This window comes from Molothrus aeneus, chromosome 2, assembly GCF_037042795.1.
Source record: "Molothrus aeneus isolate 106 chromosome 2, BPBGC_Maene_1.0, whole genome shotgun sequence".
Taxonomy (NCBI): Eukaryota; Metazoa; Chordata; class Aves; order Passeriformes; family Icteridae; genus Molothrus; species Molothrus aeneus.
In genome coordinates this window covers 97,601,674-97,623,314 of record NC_089647.1, presented here as the reverse complement: position 1 = coordinate 97,623,314, position 21,641 = coordinate 97,601,674, and the positions used below count along the sequence as shown (strand labels likewise).

The 21,641-nt window shown below is 38.7% G+C and overlaps 1 protein-coding gene across 4 annotated transcripts in view; it reads left to right on the top strand.

Moving 5' to 3' along the window:
* The window catches only part of ARHGAP6 (Rho GTPase activating protein 6), a 319,166-nt gene extending 298,797 nt beyond the window's left edge, over positions 1-20,369 (top strand). For all 4 annotated transcript variants that reach the window (XM_066545353.1, XM_066545354.1, XM_066545356.1 and 1 more), the window contains exons 8-13: positions 935-1,083; positions 4,153-4,332; positions 8,618-8,715; positions 14,814-15,076; positions 17,477-17,557; positions 18,298-20,369. In XM_066545353.1, the coding sequence (XP_066401450.1) occupies positions 935-1,083; positions 4,153-4,332; positions 8,618-8,715; positions 14,814-15,076; positions 17,477-17,557; positions 18,298-18,986 (1,460 nt within the window). In that variant the 3' untranslated portion in view covers positions 18,987-20,369. The remainder of the gene's footprint in view (positions 1-934; positions 1,084-4,152; positions 4,333-8,617; positions 8,716-14,813; positions 15,077-17,476; positions 17,558-18,297) is intronic.
* The last annotated feature ends 1,272 nt before the right edge of the window (positions 20,370-21,641 follow it).

Here is a 21,641-nt window from a genome sequence, read left to right as displayed (position 1 = left end):
TAGAACAAGGGTTTCACTAACTATACATAGTTTTGCATTTTTAAGGATGGAATTCATGTTGTCTATTAAAACCTGACCCTGTCTTTGATCCAGCAGTGCCAGGTCACAGACCCCCATTTGAATCCTTGTCTCTTAAAATTTTTAGATCTGTCTACTGACCAAAGTTCCAGCTTGGCTTGAAAAATTCAAGTTTCTTCATATTGTTTCTTTCATTCATTCTTCTTTGATGGTGCTCAAAGCCATCATATTAAGTACTCCCAATTGTGTTGGCTAAGACCCAAAGGCAGACTCTCAGGGATTTAGAAAAAGTAAAGTTGGATGTTTCAAGCTTAAGCAGCTGCCCTGGTATGGGTTCTTCAGAGGCTTTCTAGCCCTCATGTGTGAGATCCTGCCTCTGTCCCACCTTTGTCACTGGCTGCCATTTAGATGGTAGATGGTAGAGGTAGCAGAATGTCCTTTATTTCTCTGGTTGCTCTCCAATCTCCTGGTACTTCTGCAAGATGAAAAACTGTAAGAAAACTGATTAAAAATGTCTGAAGCATAAACCTGGTTGGAATGCTTGACAGCTACTATACATACCAGTTGCTATACCTAAATGAATGGAGTAAGTAGAAAAGTAAGCAGAATATTTGAGTTCAGTAACAGTGATGGAGTGTAAAATATGGATTTTGCTCTCTTTCAGGATAAGAAAAATCTTATTGAAAAATCCTATCTTGTGAGCAAAATGTTGACTAACTAAGGCAAAAATCCCATAGCAGTAGTTCTTATAGTTTTGATGTTTCCTTAGAGTTTCTCTTTTTCTTCTGATGTTGTAAGGAAAATGGTTCTTAAACAAAGCTATTCCTATACCTTCCTTTGGGTTGGGATCAGTATATTTGTTCTGCTTTTAGGTTAGTTGGAGTGATTTCTTAGAACATATTTTTTCCCCTCTTAGTATTAGAGCCAGATGAGCAGCTCAGCACCTTACAGCTTCTCATTTATCTTCTACCTCCTTGTAACTGCGATACCCTTCACCGCCTGCTGCAGTTCCTCTCCACAGTAGCTGGCCATGCAGAAGACACCAGAGACAAGGATGGCCAAGAGGTAAGTCCTGGTCACTTGTGTCCTTTGACTTTACTTAATTCATGGTCTGAAAAGAGATCTTTAAAGCCTTGGAACATACACAGTGGTGGCATATTCCTGAAAGATGGGAGAGACTTAATCTGTTTGCCTGCACTTCTGCCATTTGTTTACTATGGGGCTGTGAAGGTTTAATTTTTGTATGACTTAACCAGTAAAGCATCTACCACTTCCTTTGGGAGATTCAGTGTACCAGCCTTCCTGTCAAGAACATCTAATGTCATCCATCCTTCCCCTGCTGCTTTGTTTTATCCCATAATATTCTATGGGAAAAGTACTCAGAAAAGGTCAGGCATACAAGGATATGCTGCTTCATTTTCTTTTCATTCTCTGTTGTTGCCTTTTTAAATGAATTTTGGACAGAGTAGTTCACTTCTTGGTTCTCTTAGCTTCCTTGTGGGCCCTGGGTAGTGAAGAATAAACAGAGGACAGGAACTCCATCTGTATCCTTGCAACTGACAGACCTCATCACTAGCTGGAGTCAGGGTTCATCTTTCTCCATTTTCTTTCTGACCTCCTTAACTCTTGCAGCCTGGACCAAATTCGGTGGAGAGTTTGATGTGCACTCATCTCACAGAGACAAGATTGCCCTCAGCCATGGGGCTGAGCTCTAGCCCTGAGCATTTTCCTGTGTGCACCCTGTGTCCATTCACACTGGAGAAGACCTGAAAATCCAGTCTTCCTGTTTCCTGCCAGGGAAGTGCCTGCATCAGTAGGCTGCTGTGTAGAAGGAGGCAACTCTGTTAAATGAATAAAATAGATATAATCTGTCAGTGCTTGACAAAAATGTACTGGTTTATCTGTGGAAGGACTTCTCAGTCCTCTGAACTGCAGCAGAGACTACTTCTGAGACTCTTAGGAAACTCCTCGAGAATTTTGTCTTCCAGATGGAAAATCCTGCTGATTTTGTCAAATTTAGATGCCTTTTGCAGTTGTCTGATTTTAACAATTAGCACTTTGAGACTTATTTTTGCCAAATGTCTGCCTCAAATCCTAGCTTCCAGTTATTCCATCTTTACAAGTCCCTAACTTCCAGTGTTGTATGTGACTTCAGGCCCATTTCATTTTTAAATCCACTTTAAATGCTACTATTTTTGTTCTCAGCAAGGAGTTGATAAAAAACTATATCACTGTGATGGGAAGCATTTAGAAAGAGCAGCCTGTAATAGTTTAATGTGCTTAAAAACATGTATAAGCCAGCTAAGGTCATGGTCCCCCTGGTCCTGCAAAGAGTTCTCTGTTGGTTCAGGAATGTACCCAGGAGGATCTTATTGCAGGGCTAGGGGATGCTGCTTAGCAGAGTTCATTTGGCTCAACCATGGTACATCAGCTTTGCCACAGGTATTTTGGTAAGGCAGGTTTATGTAAGTTATCTTGACAGTATTGTAAGCATCAGGAATATTATTTGCAACTGGATACCTTTTATAGATAATACAGTATCCTGCTCACAATTATTTAAGCTATTTCTGAAGAATTAAGTGAATAAAGGCATTCAGGGCAAGAGAAAGTATTTTATCAGACTGTTTGCTATCACTGGAAGGAAGACAGCCAAGCTTTGGCACACAGGCCCTCTTCTTGATTTCTTTCAACAACCCTTCTCTCACAAAGATGAAGATGGATGACTAACTTTATTAAAATTGCTCATTCAGTTAATTTCAGTGGAAATGTTTACAACATTTTTTAAGGATGCCCTGAGGCTGCCCTTAAGAAAAGGCTCACTGTTTGTACAAACAGCCTGCACATGCAGATCTGGGCACAGCCAGAGGCTGCCCTGGCACACTTGAGGCCCCCTGTGCATCTGTGGTGGCTCAAAACTCAGAGTTTAAAAATCAGGTCACCTGAGAAACAGCTGGGTGCTTGGTGCTGTGTAAATAAGGTTTGCTGTTCTCACAGTCATGCTGGGATGAGTCTCTAAACAAAGAGCCAACATGTTTGCTATGACTGCCCATGCACCTACCTAGTACAGATGTCTTTCCAACACTACACACTGGTCCTACCAATAAAAAGCTTTTTACTGTCATTTCTCTGCTGTCTAGTTGAGTTCTTTAAAAAATAAACCAGGTGTAGTCAGTTCAGTTTTAAGTTTAACTAGAGTATTTGATGAATGATCAGCTACAAAAAAAAAAAATTAAAATACTGCTTTGAAATCATCTGTTTTGTACAACTCACATTTGAAGTTCTATTTTTACTACCTCTTTTTGATGTCTCTTTATATCCTTTTTAAAAACTATTAGTTCAAGTGACCTCTACTTTTTATTGAAGAATGGAAAGGGAAATTAGTAGTCTAATCACAAATATGACAATGAAAGTTTTGAAGTAATAATGTATATGACATATTTTTCAGGTAATTCCTGTCTAGTCTAGTATGTATTCCTAGCCTTTTGCTTCCTCAAAATTCAGGTTACTGTTGCTTCCTTAAGCACAGGTTTATAAAAGTAGGAAAAAAGATAAAAACCCTAACAAACTAAAACAAGCCACCAAACAAGTAAATATTTGGCATGTTCTAGAAATACAGGAAAATACTCATAAAATAAGTGACCCTGCTCCTTAATAATCTCAACAGTTTAAACTTGGAAAAGTATCACTTTATATGTTTCAAATCATGAATGCTGCTTGAGAAAGCCAGGAGCTTTCAGCATTAGGTCCTAAGAGACAGTAATGTGCTAAGATGCTGAGGTAGGAGGGAGGTTGCTCTGAGTTCAGAAGTTTGGCACTGTGGAGCTCCCAGGGAATTAAGGGCGGAAAACACTTCCACCTTCTACTCCTCTAATCCACTTGAAAATATAACCAGAAAATCTACAGTGCTTGTTGCAGAGATGTTCAAAACAAGGTGTTTCTAAAAGTTGTTCATTTTTTATTGACAAGCAGCAGGTTTTGGTTTTGATGAATGAAACATCTACAAATCAGGGGGTACAGAGAGTGTGTGTTTGTGTGTGGGTGTTAGGGGTGTGAGTGTGTATAGATGTGTCTATATACATATCTGTATACATTAGGGCCTATGAGACCCCACCTCATTTTTATTCTCTTTTCTAGATTACTGGGAACAAAATGACATCGCTTAATCTGGCCACTATCTTTGGCCCTAACTTGTTGCACAAGCAGAAGTCTACAGACAAAGAATTCTCAGTTCAGAGCTCAGCTCGAGCTGAAGAGAGTACTGCTATCATAGCTGTTGTGCAAAAGATGATTGAAAACTATGAAACCCTGTTCATGGTGGGTGGATATTTTTTCATATTTCTCTTATACATTTGTAAGATAAATGCAAAAATAGCTGATTGATATTAAAGTAGATGGGAATGAAACAAACTGTAGAAGCTGCATTAAATTAGGATCAACAATTATTGGTAACAAAGAGTAGTCTTCTAGCAAGGACAATGATTTGCAGTAAGTAAAAATATTAAAAATGTGTGCTTATATCTTGCTTAGAATGGTTTCTGTGTAGGTAAAGGTACATTGTTTAGATGATTGTGAATATGATGGGGTTGGCCATTCAGTTGTATACTGAGCAATGCATAGACAAGACTGAAAATGATCTTTCACATCTCAGTTTTGGAAGTCAGGAAGAAAATTTTTCTGCAGGGATTAAGATATCCTTGATTAATTTAAGGAATTACCTTCCCTACCCAAGACTTTTTTATTGGTTGGATGGAGAGGAAGGACAAAGCTTTCTTGTTTATTAGTTGGGTAAAGGGAATAAAACATAAATCTGTGTAGTTCCTGAGTTCCCTTCAGTTCTTTAGCTGAAGCAAGCAAGTTCTTCATAAGAAGGCTGATGGCCTTGGAGTTGGACATGTTGTTTACTTAAGACACAGCTTAGTTAGGTCACATTTCTCGTGCCTAGCAGTTACCTGAGCAGTTAATTCTGTGGCTTTATCTTATGCTCTTTTTGTGTACAGAATTGTAGGTCAGCTCAGCATGACTTGTGTCTGAGGAGCCCTTCTCTGGGGGTAGCAGAGCCCAGTCAGACCTGTGGTGGTCTTCATTATTCTGTTTTCCTTTTTGTAAAAATACCCATTGTAACAAAACCAGTAATCTTGAAAAAATGGAAAAAACTTTGGTTGTTGTGTCCTGAGACTAAGCAGCACTGTATTTACACTGAGGAGATAAGTTCCCAAAGCAGAAAGAACACTCTGGAAACCTTCAGTGCTTCAGCAAAGCTGTGTGCTGGAGACCTTGTTGGAAGAAGATGAACAACCCTGAACTGTGGGCTGATGGCCACATAGTACTGTAAATGGAAGATGTCTATCAGTTTTCAACAAGGGAGTAGAGCATGAGAAAGCAATCATGAGCCCTGCTTCAGATGTCTTAGCCTCAGATGAACTTCTTTGTGGTTTTCCTGCCTTTTATTTTTATTCTTGTACCAGTGAGACACTTGCAGTAGTTTTCTTTATTGTTTTCTTTCTTTTTTTTTTTTAATGCTTTTTACAGTTGGGGAAAATGCTAGGTGCTATTTTTCCTTCCACATCAGTAAAAGAGACAGAGCTGCACTCCTGTGCGAAGGTCTGCTGGCCCAGAGTGTGGATGGCACTATCAAGTTTGAGATAATACTTGAATAAGAATACTAAATATAGTTGAAGGGTTCTTATTGTTTTTTCTCTTTAAGAACTTCTAACAGCACAGACACAGCTCAGTCCATAATACTTAAGGCATGCATTGTGACTTTCAGTGTGGAAAGGATGGATGTAGAAAGGGGCTAAGGTTAGACTAACCTGCATCTGGGCTCTAATTCTGATGGATTTATTCCTTCTTCTCTTCAGTGCTTCAGCTTTCTTCTGGAGGTTAAATGGAGTGTGGGAAAAAGAATTTCTTTTGTTTTCCAGAGTTGCTTTTACTGTTAATACTCAACATTTATGCTACATTAAAAAAAAGAACATCTGGAGTTAAGCATTCAGCTACAACTATAACATGGTGTATTAATGCTCAGATGCTTTTGTGTTAGGTTTTTTTTTTCTTTCTGTTACTTTTATATATGGGAGATTATGAAACTGTGATTGGTTTCAGCATTGAAACTGGAACCACATTTGGAACCAAACCCTAGGAAACCAAAATGTGGTGGGATACCCAGACCACAATATCAGAATGATTCTGACTTATTGGTGGATCAGAGAAATTCTGTTTGTTGGAACAACCCAGGATATTGAGCACAATTTTTACTGAGTAACTATGATTAACATCAGTAGCATACAAAAGTGGATTTCCTATAGAAGATGGAATCTGGTCATGCTTCATTGATGTCAGGGATGATAATCACTTTCATATCCAAATTTTGCCCATTTCAGTGAGTCTTGGGGATGTATTAAAATGTTTCATGGGGATGTGTAAAGGACTGTTCTTTGCCAGTCTCTGCACCTGAATGAAAGGAGGCACAACTCAGCCACTCTTCATTTTTGACTTGGCTTTGCATGAAGGATGGAGATCAGCAGCTTGTTCATGTATTTCATCTCCTAGTGTCCAAATCCAGCCCTGCTGCAAAGAACTGCTAAAGAGTATATGAAATTTCATATTTTTTGCAGTTAGTTATTTTACACTGCCTCATCAGTGGCCAGGGACAGCACAAAGGAGACACTTCAAGGGTCCCTCCACCCTTCTGTGTGTCAACAGCTGTGACTCTTCTTTTAGCACCCAACCCCAAAATCTCAGAATATCTGGTACTCTGCTGGAGTCCTGACAACCCTGGAGCCCTCTGATATGTCTCTGTATGTCCTCCAGAGCTGTTTTTTCACCAGCTTCCTTGGCTTCCCTTCTGTCCCAAATTTCAATTTCTGATCCATCTACTTAGGTGCAATTACCAGAGAAACAATTAATTCAGTAATGGTTATGGTGACATCTTCCTGAGATACTGATATTGTAGTTCTATGTAAGTGTAAGTTTATAATTACATGCATATCAATTCTACACTTGCAAAGTTACTGAACTAAACTGAAGAAAATTGCTGCACAGGAGGAACCCCCAAGCCCAGTAGGCACCTAGCAAGGAGACCATCAGTACAAATCTGCTTGCAGATTCATTCTGGTAAAACCCCTATGAATCAGTAGAATCATTAAGTTTGGGGTTCAGAGAAGCTTTCTGCTGGAACTGAACTTCTGGTGGAACTTTTTCAGATTTTGTGATGAATTTATTATTGTTTTTTAATAAGGCAAGATATATTTTTATTTTCCTGACAAAATTCTCTCAGTAGTTTCTTACAAAATTATTTGATAAAAAGCTGAGTAGTAAGTTACAGACAAAAATGTGTGGATAGTTTTTTTACCATGAAACTTTATGTGGAGTTTCTTCTCATGTACAGAAAGGCTGTCTAAATGGAGAAGTTACAGTGCACCAGGTTTCTAAAGATTATATTCCTATTAAAAAAAATTGTCTAAAGACTAGTGTATCAGTGACCATCAGTAAGATACTTTTCCAGTTCAGAGACTGAAAACAATATTTAAAAAGTGAGTATGTGGTTACACAAGTTTTTCATAAAGATTTTGGATCAGTTTGAATTAAATTATGCATATCTTTATTTATTTTCTAATTACTTCCTTATTTTAAGAAATATGCCTTTTATGTAACTAGACTCCTTAAATACCTCCCAAAATGGGATATTCCTCTGGGGAACGTCTTAGTAATTCTATTCCTATTTCCCAGGAAATGTCAGGGAAAACAAATGGTCCATGAAGTGTGACTTGAAGCTCAAGAGATTCAGGCTCTGACAGATTGCATCCAGAAACATATATTGCCCAGCTGATGACCCCTTGCTGAGATTGTCTTGCACTGGCTTCCATGTGTCATGAGTGAACCTGGGCTGTTAAAGTTTCTTGGATGGTTTCATCTGTTTTCAGTGTTTTGAAGTTTGTGTTGAACATTCTGCTGTAATGCAGACAAGCAGACAAATCCTCACTTGAAGATTGATAAGAGTCATGGAAAGTGCAGTTGGAAACACAAAGTTTACTTGTGCAGATTTTAGGGTGCCATTTCTGCTACCTGCCCAGGAGATGTTGCTATATCCTGCAGCATCTGAAGCTGTCAAGGGTTTTGAAGGTTCATACCCATACAAAGTGCAAAGAGAAAGTTAGAGCACATCAGAAGGCCAAACTCCAAAGAAGGTAACACAAATTCTGACTGAGCCTGTTGGTCAGAGTGGCTGGAAAGGCAGAGATGGAGATTGGTAAATGTCCTCAGACCTTTGAAGGGTGGTGTAAAGTGAGGACCTTAAACTGGAGCTTTTGAGATTGTGATACATAAGTAATCCCACTGTTATTTCCAGATATAATAACCAACTGGATACCTACCAGTTATTCAACAGTAATCAGCACTGAACATTGTACAAAGCGATCTTCAGTCCTACTTCATCTGTTCTTACATGAAATTTCTCTTTTAAGGGAAAGCTTCTGAGTATATTTTATATACTTTCTGTAAATGTACTTGTACTTGTTCATTTAGATTAAGCATAGCACCAAAATTAATGTATATGAAAGGATATTAACCTCCAGCTAAGTAATCTTTTATTTCTTCATAGGTTTCCCCTGATTTACAGAATGAAGTGCTTATTAGCTTATTAGAGACTGACCCAGATGTTGTAGACTATTTGCTGCGGAGGAAAGCTTCCCAGTCATCGTGAGTAATCTGTTTTTTCATCATCCCTTTTTCTTCTGGGAATTTCTATCTCCCACTGGAAGTGTCCAAAAGGTTCTAGTTTTCCACAGCTCTTCTGCACTGTCTACAGTGGAGTAGAAATATGCTCCCTATTACACAGACTGTGCCAAAGAAATTATGACTCTTGTACAGCATTTTCTAAAGACAAAACTTGTTTCCCTGATTCAGAGGAAAGATTGTGTTCTGCTGCAGAGAACAGAATGACATGTACATAAAAATATTCAGTGCACTATTATCTGACAGGATGTTTTTTAGTCATCTGCTGGTTTGTGTCTTGGGTTTATTGTAGTCTTCAGTAACAGGAAGCATGTATTCCACTATCCTTGAAACACACCCTAGAGTGCCTTAACACCATCACAGCGAGCTGCTTGACCACTTTGTCATTCTTTTCCCATCCTATACATGTAGTATATTGTGAACAAGGCAACTGCCACAACAGCAGCCCTATGGAGACTTTGGATATTATTTAATTGTATGCTTTGTGAAGGATCTGAAGAGAAAAAAAATCACACTGGTCACTATAGCAGTTATGATACATAATACATTCTTGTGTATGGTGTATATTTACCTGCACCCTTGTGCCTTAATGCTGTGAGTGTTTGTACATTCAGATTAACAGTATTCCTGGCTTTCTTATGGGACCACACAGCCATTGTCTTTATTCTAGTGAATCCCAATATGGCAGACCCAAAAATCACAAAATTTGACAGACTTGCTTTAAATAATTTTTAAGAGGGTTTCTAGACTCTAAACTCTCTGGGACATATTGGACTTAGTCTTCCTGTGTTTGTGGAAAGTGCCTAGTGCATTCAGAATATAATTAAAATTGAATTTGTGTAGTCAGCTATGATTTTTTTTCTCTCCCTCTTAACATTTTATATTTGGAGGTAATGTAATAGTGTGCCTGGCTTCAAAGGGAAAGGTATACAAGAAATATTGTTACCAACACCTTCAGGAAAAAGCTTTCTTTAACTATAAAATTTGGAAACAAAAATATGTACAGTATATATTGAGTTGTAATGGATTTTATTAGTTTGCTAACTTAACCACATGAAGTAGAAAATTATCACAGATCATCTGATTTGGGGTAGTTTTCTCTGTGTGAAGTAATTTCAGCTAGTTTGTCTGATGGACAAGTAACCATATGTATATTTAGATCACAGTAAGTGCAGGATAGTTAGAGGTACATAAACTGTCTTTTAGACTTGTTTCATGTTTGCCAGAAGCCAAGACTACAATTAGGACAGACACTACAAATCGTATGACGTAAGGTAGTGTGTTGAGACTCTTCCTTTGAGGCCTTAGTTTGGAATGATCAGATAATTTCTAGCTCAAGCTAATAAAAACTTCATGCAGAATTTCACTGTCTGTATAACAAAAAGACATTAAATTGTATCTCACATGTGACTACACATACCAATTGTGCATAACTTAGTCACAAATCATTGTGGATGTAACAGGTAATTGCTTGATCCCGATTCCTTAATTGACTTTTCCTCGAATTTCCTTTCTCTTAGCCAGCATGCACACCTGCAGGAGAAAATGCAGCTTTTGTGAAAAGCTGGTCACAACTGACAAAAGGCATTTTGTAAGGAAATGTTCTGAAGCCAAACAGAAGCATATAGCTACAGTAGTACTAATTTATTGTGTTGTCAGTAATGGGCAGATGAAATATCACTGAGATAGGAAAAAATTACTGTCATTTTTTTTCTATTTTGCTGTCATGTAAGTGATTTACTTTTAGTGTCAATGAGATATGTTTTCACTGTGGTTGCAACTTCTTGGTTAAAATATTCCAGGCAATTAGAGAGAATGTTGCTTAGTGTTATTGCTAGGAGTGTGATGCTCTTAAGAGATTCATGTATTTCACAACATAATCTCACTTTTGAGGCTACAAATGTGTTCCTTATTTTTCCTGTAAGAAATGTGAGACAGCAGACTACAAGGGGATGTTTGTCTTGATTTCATAAAAATGAGCCTCCAAAATATATCTTTCTTATTGGAAATTGCCTGGTCACATACTCAAAATACAAATGTGGATCTGTGGACAAAAAACTTTATATATTCTTGAGACAGTCCTCATCAGAAGAGCTAGTTGACTCATAGAGTATAGAATCAACTTTGAGACTTTAATGTCTCAATTATTGCTTTGAAGGTCCTGTTCTGCAATTGCCCTCATATTTCTGCTCTTGCTGTCATTATAAATGCTTTCTTGGCTCTGATCTAACACAGAAAACACAATCTCTTTTCCTCCCCAGTGGAGGACAAATCTGATGTTCCTCATCTTTCAGTTCCCTTAAGAGCTAAGCATTGTGAACAGTGTGTCAGGGAATTTATGGAAATTGTTCATGATAAAGTGCTAATTACAAATGGCAGCAATTGTGAAGTGTGCTTTTGTGGATGACTTCCCAATTTTTTGTATGTTGGCTTGATGACAATGGAATTTGGGTTTACAGCTGTAAGATGAAGCATCTTTAAACTAACAAAAAATAAAATCTATTTCTTATGTTATTTAATGCTTATCATGGTTAGTAGTCCTTTCAGAGTAAATAAGTTTCAAAGTTTTTGGAAGCATTTCAAAGTTTTTTCAAAGCATTTTTGGATGTTTTTGGTTTATGATAATGAGTTTTAACCCATCCCGATCTGGGACACAAAGATGAAGCCGTACAACAGGTCATACAGTATGTGTAAATGCAGTTTTTAAAGCTGCAGAGGCTTCTTGAAACATTGAGTCCTTTACCCTGTTACAGCAGCAACCTCATCACAATCCCACAGTAATCTGCCTTGTTGGTAGCACCTGTGTTACTGAGATATGTGTGGAAATTAGTACTGTGTGCTGCCAAGACATCTCACTCCATATGATTTGCCTCTTGAAGGCATAATTGTTTTCCCACTCAGAAGCTTTAAGCTAAAAAAGAAAAGGGTTTCTGCCAGAAACAGAAAGAGATTTCCTGTTTTGATAACCTTGATGCTAGTAGAAAAGTAGGAATATCCTCAGTAGAAGCAATTATTGTGATTAACACATTTCCAGTTCACCCATGCAGCTGGACTCTGGTGGACAATATCAGTTCATAGAATGATGCCTGTTGTTTTGGAATCTGAAATTGCATTTTTTAATTTGTGTGGCATAGGTTTCTTCTGCTGCTTTCAAATCTTTCCATTGGTACTTAGCCACTTTTAAAATCTTTTCCTTAACATACTTCATAGTCCCTGAAAAATACTTTACCTCCCTTCCCATTCCTCACAGTTGATTGCACGTAATCATTTATTATTCCTTGTGGGGACAATTATCTGCCCTTCCTCATATATTGCATATAGAGGAGTGGGTATCTTACACAGTATTTATATTTGCCTTCCAATTTAGTTTCTGTGGGTAGAGAATCTCACTGTCCAAGGGAAGAAGAATTTTGAATTGTAGTAAACATCCGTTTGCTAATGAACTCAAACAGTAAAGCAAACAGATGCAAAACTTTCATTTTAAGAGATTTGTGAGAATTCTTTTTTTATTTGCAAAGAAACAAACCAAAGTCTTCTTGCAAGTTGTTTTATTTTGTTTGTGAAGTAAAGCTGCAAATGTATGAGTTCAACTTCCTGCTTTTAAGTATTTAATCCATTTTGATGGTCTCTTGTAGTAAGATTGACAGAGTACACAGCATTTCCTTTGATTTTTAAAGCTATTTTGCCTAAACAAATTTGAAAGTGATATTATATATGTATATAAAAATAATATCCACTTACCAGCCAAAACTGTAAATCAGTTTAGAAATTGAATGTCTGAATCTTTCCAAAGACTTGAAAGTTTCCATTCAGGTAAATTTTTAGCAGGATCTCTGTCTTGAGAAGAGGTAGACTATAACAGATCATTCAAGGTAAGACATGAAATCAGTGTTTCACAAAGCTCAAGTTTATGTTCCCACATTCTTTCATTTCCATTTCCATTTCCCTTATTCCTTGTGTTACCTTGCCATGGCTAAGTGCTGGTTTACCTCTGTCTTCGCCCTGTGCAGCAGAGTTTTGATGGTTTTGATGCTGCAAAGACTTACTTGCAATAAACCTTACTGTTTGGATGACATTCAATCTAGCAAGCTGGAAAAAAGGACATTTGATCATAGGAAACTTACAGATACCATCATTTCTCCCCTTTTCTAAGTTCGAGTTCCTTCTCCCCTTTTCTAAGTTCTTCTAAGTCCTTCTAGTTCTTCTGGAAATCCCACGACATTGCTTAAATCTCATATCGCTGTGCAAGGGTTTTTAGGACTTAGGAGGACAGAAAGAAAGAAGCAAGTTGCAAAAAATGAGAAAAAAGGTTTGTGATAGAATTATATATACTTACAAAACTGTAGTTCCTCAGTGTGTGTCTGTTTATAGACTAATTTACATTGAATTTATGTTCAGATAAGAAATTTAGTTGAGAAGTTATATAATTGAGGCTTTATTTTTTTTTTATGGTTCCCCAGCATTACCACACTTCTCTAGGAAGCTTGTGACAGAGCAACTTTGCCAAATGGCAGCTCTGCTTTTTGAGCTTGCCTGAGTTTAACGCCAGTTTTGTCCCAGAGAGTTACTGAGGAGTAACATTATTTAATTAATTCCTGACACATTATGGTTGCTTTCATACTGGACAAAAAATAGGAATATTGAATGACATAATAATCCTGCTGTTGATTGTATATATTTTATTTTCTGGGACATGTGATATGTAAATCAGCCAGGGAAAAAACAACAGCTTGAAAGTGGTGTTAAGTTTTGTCATTATTTCTGTATTAATATTTATTGTGCTATGGTTGGCTGTGTTTTCTTTATTTTCTTTCTTCAGTTTTATTTTATTTGTCTGGAAAGACACTTACTGTTCCATAGTGAGAAATGAGTTTTGGCTGCTCACTACATTCAAGCTGTCTTTGGATTTGACTATGAAAAGGGCTGACCATTTTCAGACGTTTACAGGAATGAGTCTCTGTTGTATCACATTAAATTAGAACAGATATTAATGAGAGGTCACTTAAAGAAGTGTTTGACTCAAGCAAAAGATAAGCATCTATAAAACAGAGGTGCAGAGAAATGAAAAATGAGTAATAGAAATATGAGTTAGCAAGGAACAACAGGGAAAAGAAATGTTTATTTACAGAGTAGTTCTACATGTTCTTTGTGGATATTCAGTGACCCACAGCCTGCCTCCTACCAGCATGGCAAACTGTGACAGTTCAAGAAATCTCCATCATTGCTCCCAGCACATTTCAAAAATTAGTTGTTTCTCTGACCTTTGGCTGTACTTAGGTGGGAGTCATGTTTGCCTTTTCTTGGCAGAATTAAAGGCAGTTCATGTTGTTGGAGGTGTGAAGCAAAAAGGTAAAAGAAGTTGTAGAAGGTATCAGTGGAATCAGTTGTTTGATGCCCCAGTCATAAGTACAGTAAGTACATAAGTACTAGTTGTCCCCTGTAGAATATTTACCTTCTTATGTCTCTAGAAGAGGATCATTCTCATAGTTTGACAGGCAAGCTGAGTGCTTGTTTTCTCTATGTAAAACTTCAGAATACAAGAATTTTTTTTAGCATACTGCTTAGCATCAAACTAATCTTCCCTATCATGCCTTCAGTTTTATTGTTGCCACAAGCTACATTGTCAAGGTAACATAAGGAATTTATTAACTGCTTGGTTTCCTCTGGTTTACCATGCAGTTGAGTGGGTTTTTGTTGTTTTCTTTCTTGACAGCAACATCTTTTGATTTTGAGTGGCCTCTGCTGGCCACTTCATGGCAAAAGTTTTACTCATGGAAAATCCACCTCAGTAACTGTTCCTGAAGTGTTTTCATTTCAGCAGCTGTGGCCATTCTCATGCGTTTGATTTGATCTGTGTGATCGTAGAATCATAGGATGGTTGGGCTGGAAGGGACCTTAAAAGTACCCTAGTTCCACACCCCCTGCTGTGGGCAGGAACACCTTGCACTAGCCCAGATTGTTCAGAGCCTCATCCATCCTGGCCTTGATGCCAAACTGCACCTGTAACTGTGAACATGAAGCATTCTTTTATTAACAGTAGTTTGTTCATCAAAATTTCTCAGGAGCCCTGAGATGCTGCGGTCAGAAGGTTCCTACTCCACAGGAGAAAGACATTCTTCCACAGACTCCAACAAAGCTTCCAGTGGTGATGTCTCCCCTTATGACAACAACTCCCCAGTGCTGTCTGAGCGCTCGCTGGTGGCAATGCCAGAAGAAGTTGCCCACAGCCCAGATAAGCTGTACAAGGTACCTGAGCAGTACACACTGGTTGGACACTTGCAAACTAAGCCAAAGGAGAATTCTTCTGCATCACAGGCTGGAAAAGGTATGGTGCATCCTGCTTGTGCTTCTCTTCCTCCTCCTCAGTGACTGATGGAGACTCCTGAAATAATTGAAAAGGGCCAGATTTGTATTATCAGCTACCAGGATTTGGGAAGCAATAGTGTAAATAACCTTATAAAAAATGACAGACCAATTGTGACGGTGGTCACAGGGCTTTTCAGGTGAGGGAAGAGACGAGAATGTTGACTCCATGGTCAGAAGGCTTGATTTATTATTTTATAATATGGAATACATTAAAACTATACTAAAAAGAATAGAAGGAAGTTTCATCTCAGAAGGCTAGCTAAGCTAAGAGTAGAAAGGAATGAATAATAAAGGTTTGTGTCTTGGACAGAGAGTCCAAGCTAACTGGGCCGTGATTGGCCATTAATTGTAAATATCCAAGATGGGCCAATCACAGATGCACCTGTTGCATTCCACAGCAGCAGATAACCACTGTTTACATTTTGTTCCTGAAGCCTCTCAGCTTCTCAGGAAGAAAAATCCTAAGAAAGGATTTTTAATGAAAAGATGTCTGTGACAACCAATAACCTTTTTTTTGTGTTGAGCCCCAAAGTATCTATGCTGAGTCCTTCTCATTCACTCAGCCAGCTGTCAGGGATGCTCATGGTAAGGCACTTCTCAAAACTTGGAGATATTATTTAGGAAAACAGACCTATGTATGTCCAGTTATTCAGCCTGTCTCTGACATCATGGCAAAGTCTAGTCCTGATTCATGGGACCATAATATCTGCAAGGTTATGGTTCAGGCTTTGGAAAAAGCTCAGATTTTAAGATTTCCAGTTGTAAAGAATGACCTCAACACCCTCTCACTGGAAACCATAGCTGAGCTGCACAGCTTTACATCTGCAACCAATTACACACTGAGCAATACTAGTGCAGGGATCTGTTATTCCCATAGCTTCCTGTGAAGTGCCTACCTGAGTGATTTTTTTGGTAAAGAACTGTGGTTTAAACTAATAGCTCACCAGCACTTCAAGATGCTTTTCCTATAAAAATATATATGTTAAAAAATTGTCATCCATGAAATTTATACGTAGCGCACCAAACTTTAAAAATTTTCAATGTTTAGGGATGCACATAACTGTTTGGTAGTATTTTTAAAACCTCCTAATTTCAGATGTACTGCATAGGCACTTAACTCCCTTTGGACTTAATGGGATTTAGACTAATATCTCAATTATATGCTTTATAAATGCCAATTGGAATTTATCTTATGTATTATACATCTAAATCTCTGAACAGGTTTAAGAATTTTGTCAGATTTCTATTAAGTTGTGAACAGGAAATTACATTAAGTTTTATTGTATTAACCATCTTTTGGATTTTAATATGCATCACAATGATACTGGACCAGGACAAATTAGGAAGTTCCTCTACTGACTAGTGAAATCAGAAAAAGGCATTAAACTGTTTATAACCCAACATTTTATTAAATCTTTGTTCTGTGGCTGCATTGCTGGGTAAGAGTGGCAGCTTCCTTGGGCTTGATAGAGCATGCCTTATGGTGACCCCTGGGGCTGGGGCTGCCTGAGGGAACTTTGACAGAAACTTTGTGGACCAAATTCCCCTGTTCTTGTGCAATTTCTCTGACTGCAGTAAGGCAGAGGACTTAAGGACTCAGCAAACTCAGACACCCTGCCCATACAGAGCTCACTGAATCCATTGCAGGATCTGAGCTTTAAACAAGTAGCTGTGAGCAAATACATAGAATCATAAAATGTCAAGGGGTTGGAATGGACCCTAAAGATCATCAGTCCCACCCCCCCCCCCTACTATGGGCAGGGACACCTCCCATTAAGTCAGATTGCTCAAGGCCTTAACCAGCCGTGACTTGGACACTGCCAGGCTTGGGGCATCCAAAGCCTTCCTGGGCAACCTTTTCCAGTGCCTCACCACCCTCACAGTAAAAAAATTCTTCCTAGTATCTAACCTGAATTTCCCCACTTTCAATTTTGCACCCATTACTCCTTGTCCTGTCACTAATTCCTAATGGAAAGTCCCTTACTGGCTTCCCTCTTGGCCCTGTTCAGATACTGGAAGGCTGTTACAAGGTCTCCATAGAACTTTCTCTTCTCCAGGCTGAACAGCCCCAATTTTCTCAGCCTGTGTTTGTAGACAAGGTGTCCCAGTCCTCTTACCAGCTTCACAGCTCTCCTCTGGATTTTTTCATGCACTTCCATGTCCTTATGTTGGGGTCACCAGAGCTGTACACAGAACTCCTGGTGGGGTCTCATATATGAGGTGCTTGTGTTAGGTACACAGTGAAGGTGCCACTGGATGTTAATGACTCTGATACATTATTTTTCTACTTGTGTAGTTCTAAAAAATGTCTTGAAGAGGATTGATTAATCATCTTTTCCCTGCTCTTACTGCTGTTTAGATGTTTCTGAAGATCATTTTGATATCTGGGGCACTTGGCATTCAACGCTGAAAAGTGGCTGCAAAGATCCAGTAATCACAGGTCAGTAATTTCTTAATTTTAAAGCCCAAATCTAGCGAAGAAAAAATCAATTCCTTGTTGTCAAGAAATCACAGTGAAACCAGTAGGAGAATTCACATTGTCCAGAGCTGGACTTTTAAAAGGTGACTCTTAAGTAGGATACAGAGGAGCACAGTGGTTATACTTCTCTGTATTCAGTGAAATACAGAAAACAACAACATTTCAAACTACCAAATATAATTTAAAAAGTCAGATTAAAATTGCTTCAAGAAATACTTTAACATTTTTGTAGGATTCGTAGAATCATAGAACCATAATGTGATAAGGGTTGGAAGGGACCTTAAAGATCATCTAATCCTCACCCCCCACCTCGCTTGAGCAAGGACACTTCCAACTCAACTGGTTTGTTCAAGGTCTTACCCAGCCTGATCTTGAACACTGGTTGGGCCATCCCCAGTCTCTCTGAGCAACCTCTTCCAGTGTTTAACCACCTTGACAGTAAAACTTTCTACTTCATATCTAACCTGAATTTCCCCTCTTTAAATTTGTACCCATTACTCCTTGTGCTACCACAACTGTTCCTGATGAAGAGTCCCTCTCTGATTTCCCTGTCAGCCCCCTCCAGATACTGAAAGGTGCTATGAGGATTCTGGGCAATCTTCTCCTCTACCATGTGATCCAAGGGAAAAGCAGTAGTAGCTTGTTAAATGCCACAGGAGTGGCTCTGCAGGCTCATGTTGTGTTTCTGCCCCCACCCCCAGGTTCTTACGGGAACATTTATGAGAGCAGCTCGCTGCGGCCCGGACAGTGCTCCCTCTCCCAGGGGAACCTGGCCACGTGTTCCCCTCGCTGGCAGGGCAGCTCCTCGGACCTGGACGGCAGCAGGCAGGCGATGCGGAGGAGCCAGACGACAGCCGCCATTGCCGAGTGCCAGCTCCATCCCACGGGGTCTCGGCCATGCAGTGACCCCCACAGGGACGGCGGCTGCAGGAGCTCAGGGCTGTCCCACTCCAGGTCGGAGCAGCGCTTGACTTTGAGCAGTGTGGAGGACCTGAGTGAGTGCGACTCGAACGCGGGTTGTTTGCAAAGCGCAGCCAAGCCCTCCTACAGGAAAGAGCGGCCACCGCCCCCTTACCCAGGCCCAGCAAAAACGAGCTCGAGTGTTTCCTCAACGCCGCACTCTTTGTGGAGACTTCAACGCCCAGAAAAGAGCTCAGGGCCAAGAGCAGCTGGAGGGCCACCAGGCAGAGCCCCTGACCAGGCCGCCTCCAGGCAGGAGCAGCCAGTCCCGCACACACAAGCGGGTCACAGCTATTCCACAGCACCTCACAGCCAGAACAGCAAAAGTGCTTCAGAGGCGGACTGGAATGAGTGGCAGAGGGAGAGGTGGCAGATCTGGGAGCTGTTATCAGCTGATAACCCTGATGCCCTCCCAGAAACCCTTGTATGATCTGACTCTGTGGAACTGCCACTCGTACCCATGCCTCCGTCTCATAGGAAAACAACGGTGACATTGGAAAATGGGGGGGGCTTGTTTGTTTTATACCAACTCAATTGCATATACTTTTTTAAAACTTTGTTCACTTTAATTTCTCAACAGCACTGTCAAGCAGTTAATTTGCAACTACAGCATGTTCCTGTTTTTCAGCAAGCTTTTGAGAAAAAACAAGGTGAAAACTTTATTGTAATAACTCTGTATTCATATGCTGTGTATAAGATAAAACTGTTGCTTTGATGTTGCTAAAAATGTATTTATATATCTGCAGTTTTGATGATTGTATATTCTGTAATGGGTATTGTATGATAATCATGTTATGTTTTCATATACAGATGTCAATCAATCGTGACTGCTTTTTAAAAAAATCACTGCACTTACATTACCATGATATGCATTGGAATTCTATAGAAAGTGCACAAGCTGGTTTCTGTGCTTATATATATATTAAAAAAAAAGCTGTTAAAGGGTAAAGTTGTACTTCTTTTCACTGCCTTTTGAAAAACACTAAAATAAAGTGGAACATGAAAAGCCATATATTTTATAAGGGTAGTAGTGAGCTTAGAGGGGGAAATACAAAATATTTTTCTTATACATGTATTTGCAAAAAACTTTAAAATTTGATACAAGATTATAAAAGTATTTTTTTAGGTTCTGATAGGAAGCAGCTCAGAGAATCTAAGAACAGCATTGTGCCTAAACCAACGAAGTATGTAGTGCAAAGTCTGCCCTCCCATTCCAAAGGAAAACCAATGTTATATATGCAGGATATAATATATATATTTATAAATGTATGATTTTATGTATTGTTTTAAAACAATAAACTGGAATCCAAATTTTAGAAAACCAAACCTAATAAATTGAGATGCATAACACTGAGAAAGAATATGGCTTTTCCTTTGAAATAACAAAGCTCCAGTATTAAGAAAGTTAGAGAAAAGGAAAAAATTGCAGACAGACACATGAAAGGGAGTGAAGCAGAGTTTCAGGAATGAACATGACATTTGGAGAAGCTCACAACTGTGTTTCCATGAATTTTGTGCCAAAGTCGGGGTCAGTCCCACTGCCTCGGTAGCTGTATTTTGTCTTGTGTTAAATGTTGCTGTTTTATTCACGTTTTTCAGCTGCAGAGCCGCCTGTGGGCAGCGGGTGGCAATGTACTCCAGCGTTCCAGAGAAATTCCTTCTTGGCACTCCACAAAGGAAAGTGTATCATAGCAAAATAATTTCATAAAACATAGTAGTCTTAATCTTAATGAAGTTGAAGACTTATTCAGTGATGTTGTCTTTAAGTTCTATCTTGTGTCGTACTGATGGAATAAAAAGCTAAGTAAAACAATGAGCATAATCTTTGCTCCCTTTTTTTGAAGGTTTACAGGATATTGATGAGTTTTTATTGCATTTTGAGTATCTATATAAAAAAACACCTAAAAGGCATAGGAGCTTAAGGGCCACCTTCAAATGCAACTTAAATATACAAGATTTAAGGTTTTACTTTCATTTGAGGCTTAAAATCCATCATATAAAGAGTCCTTCCCTTCAGATCTCCATTTCTCATCGTATCTCCATTTTCCCAGTAAACTTATAAGATAAAACCACAAATCCAAGTAGATAGGGGCAGGATTTGGCCTTTTGACTGTTGTAGCTCTTTTTATGCAGAATAAATAAAATTCTCTTCTGGTAGTTGGAAGGCTTTTCCAAATATTATCGTGGTATGAGACTTGACAGGAAAAGGTTCATGTGTGTCCCTTTGTTGCAGCAGCTCTGTGTCAATTTATTCCAAAAAGAAAGGCAGTCCGCCCCAAATTAAAATGATTGTGGAATATAAAGACAGACAAAAATGAGCTCTTATAATCTTCACTATTTGATCTTGCCTCAGTATTATTCCAGGCTTGATACAGATTTGCTACAGGGAATTAGCTCCCATGTTGTCCTCAAGACCAGTCATAGTGTAAATCTTGCTGCAGAAGATACTATATTCACTAGATGTCCATCTCTTCATTTTAAACCCTTATAAATACAGGACTACCTGCACCCTTTTTAGTGAAAGATGTCTGAGGATTACTCAGCCTCATGAAGAGATAGCTTTTTTCCACTCCCTCTCATTGTATGTATTTATATATATATATATATGGGTATTAACATCTACATAGAGTTTATGCAACAAAAGATGAAAACAAAAGACTAGGCCACTGCTGGAGGACAGCCTTGTGTGCACACATTTCAACAGATTGTCATGTGGAAGAGAAAAGACACAAAATAAATTCCAATGAATTAAAGTAACACTTGACAAGACTACATAATTTCTGTCATTTTCATTTGAACAGGCAGAGCAGAATTATCATGAGCAGGTTAAGAATGTAATTTTTAGTTGTAAGTCTTTCCAGGCTGAAATCAGTGGCATAATCTTTATGCTTTTTTTTTTCTTTAATATATATTTTGTAAGAAAGGCAGCCATGAAATCTTGTTTCTAGTTTTATGTTGGGTGATAAATCTGTGTGAGATATCCCGTTTTAGATCTCTTAATGATCCTATGCTCTTGAATACACGTGCTATTGAATAGCCATAAAACTCATTTGACAGGGAAAGTTTCCATAGTCAGGGTATCAAA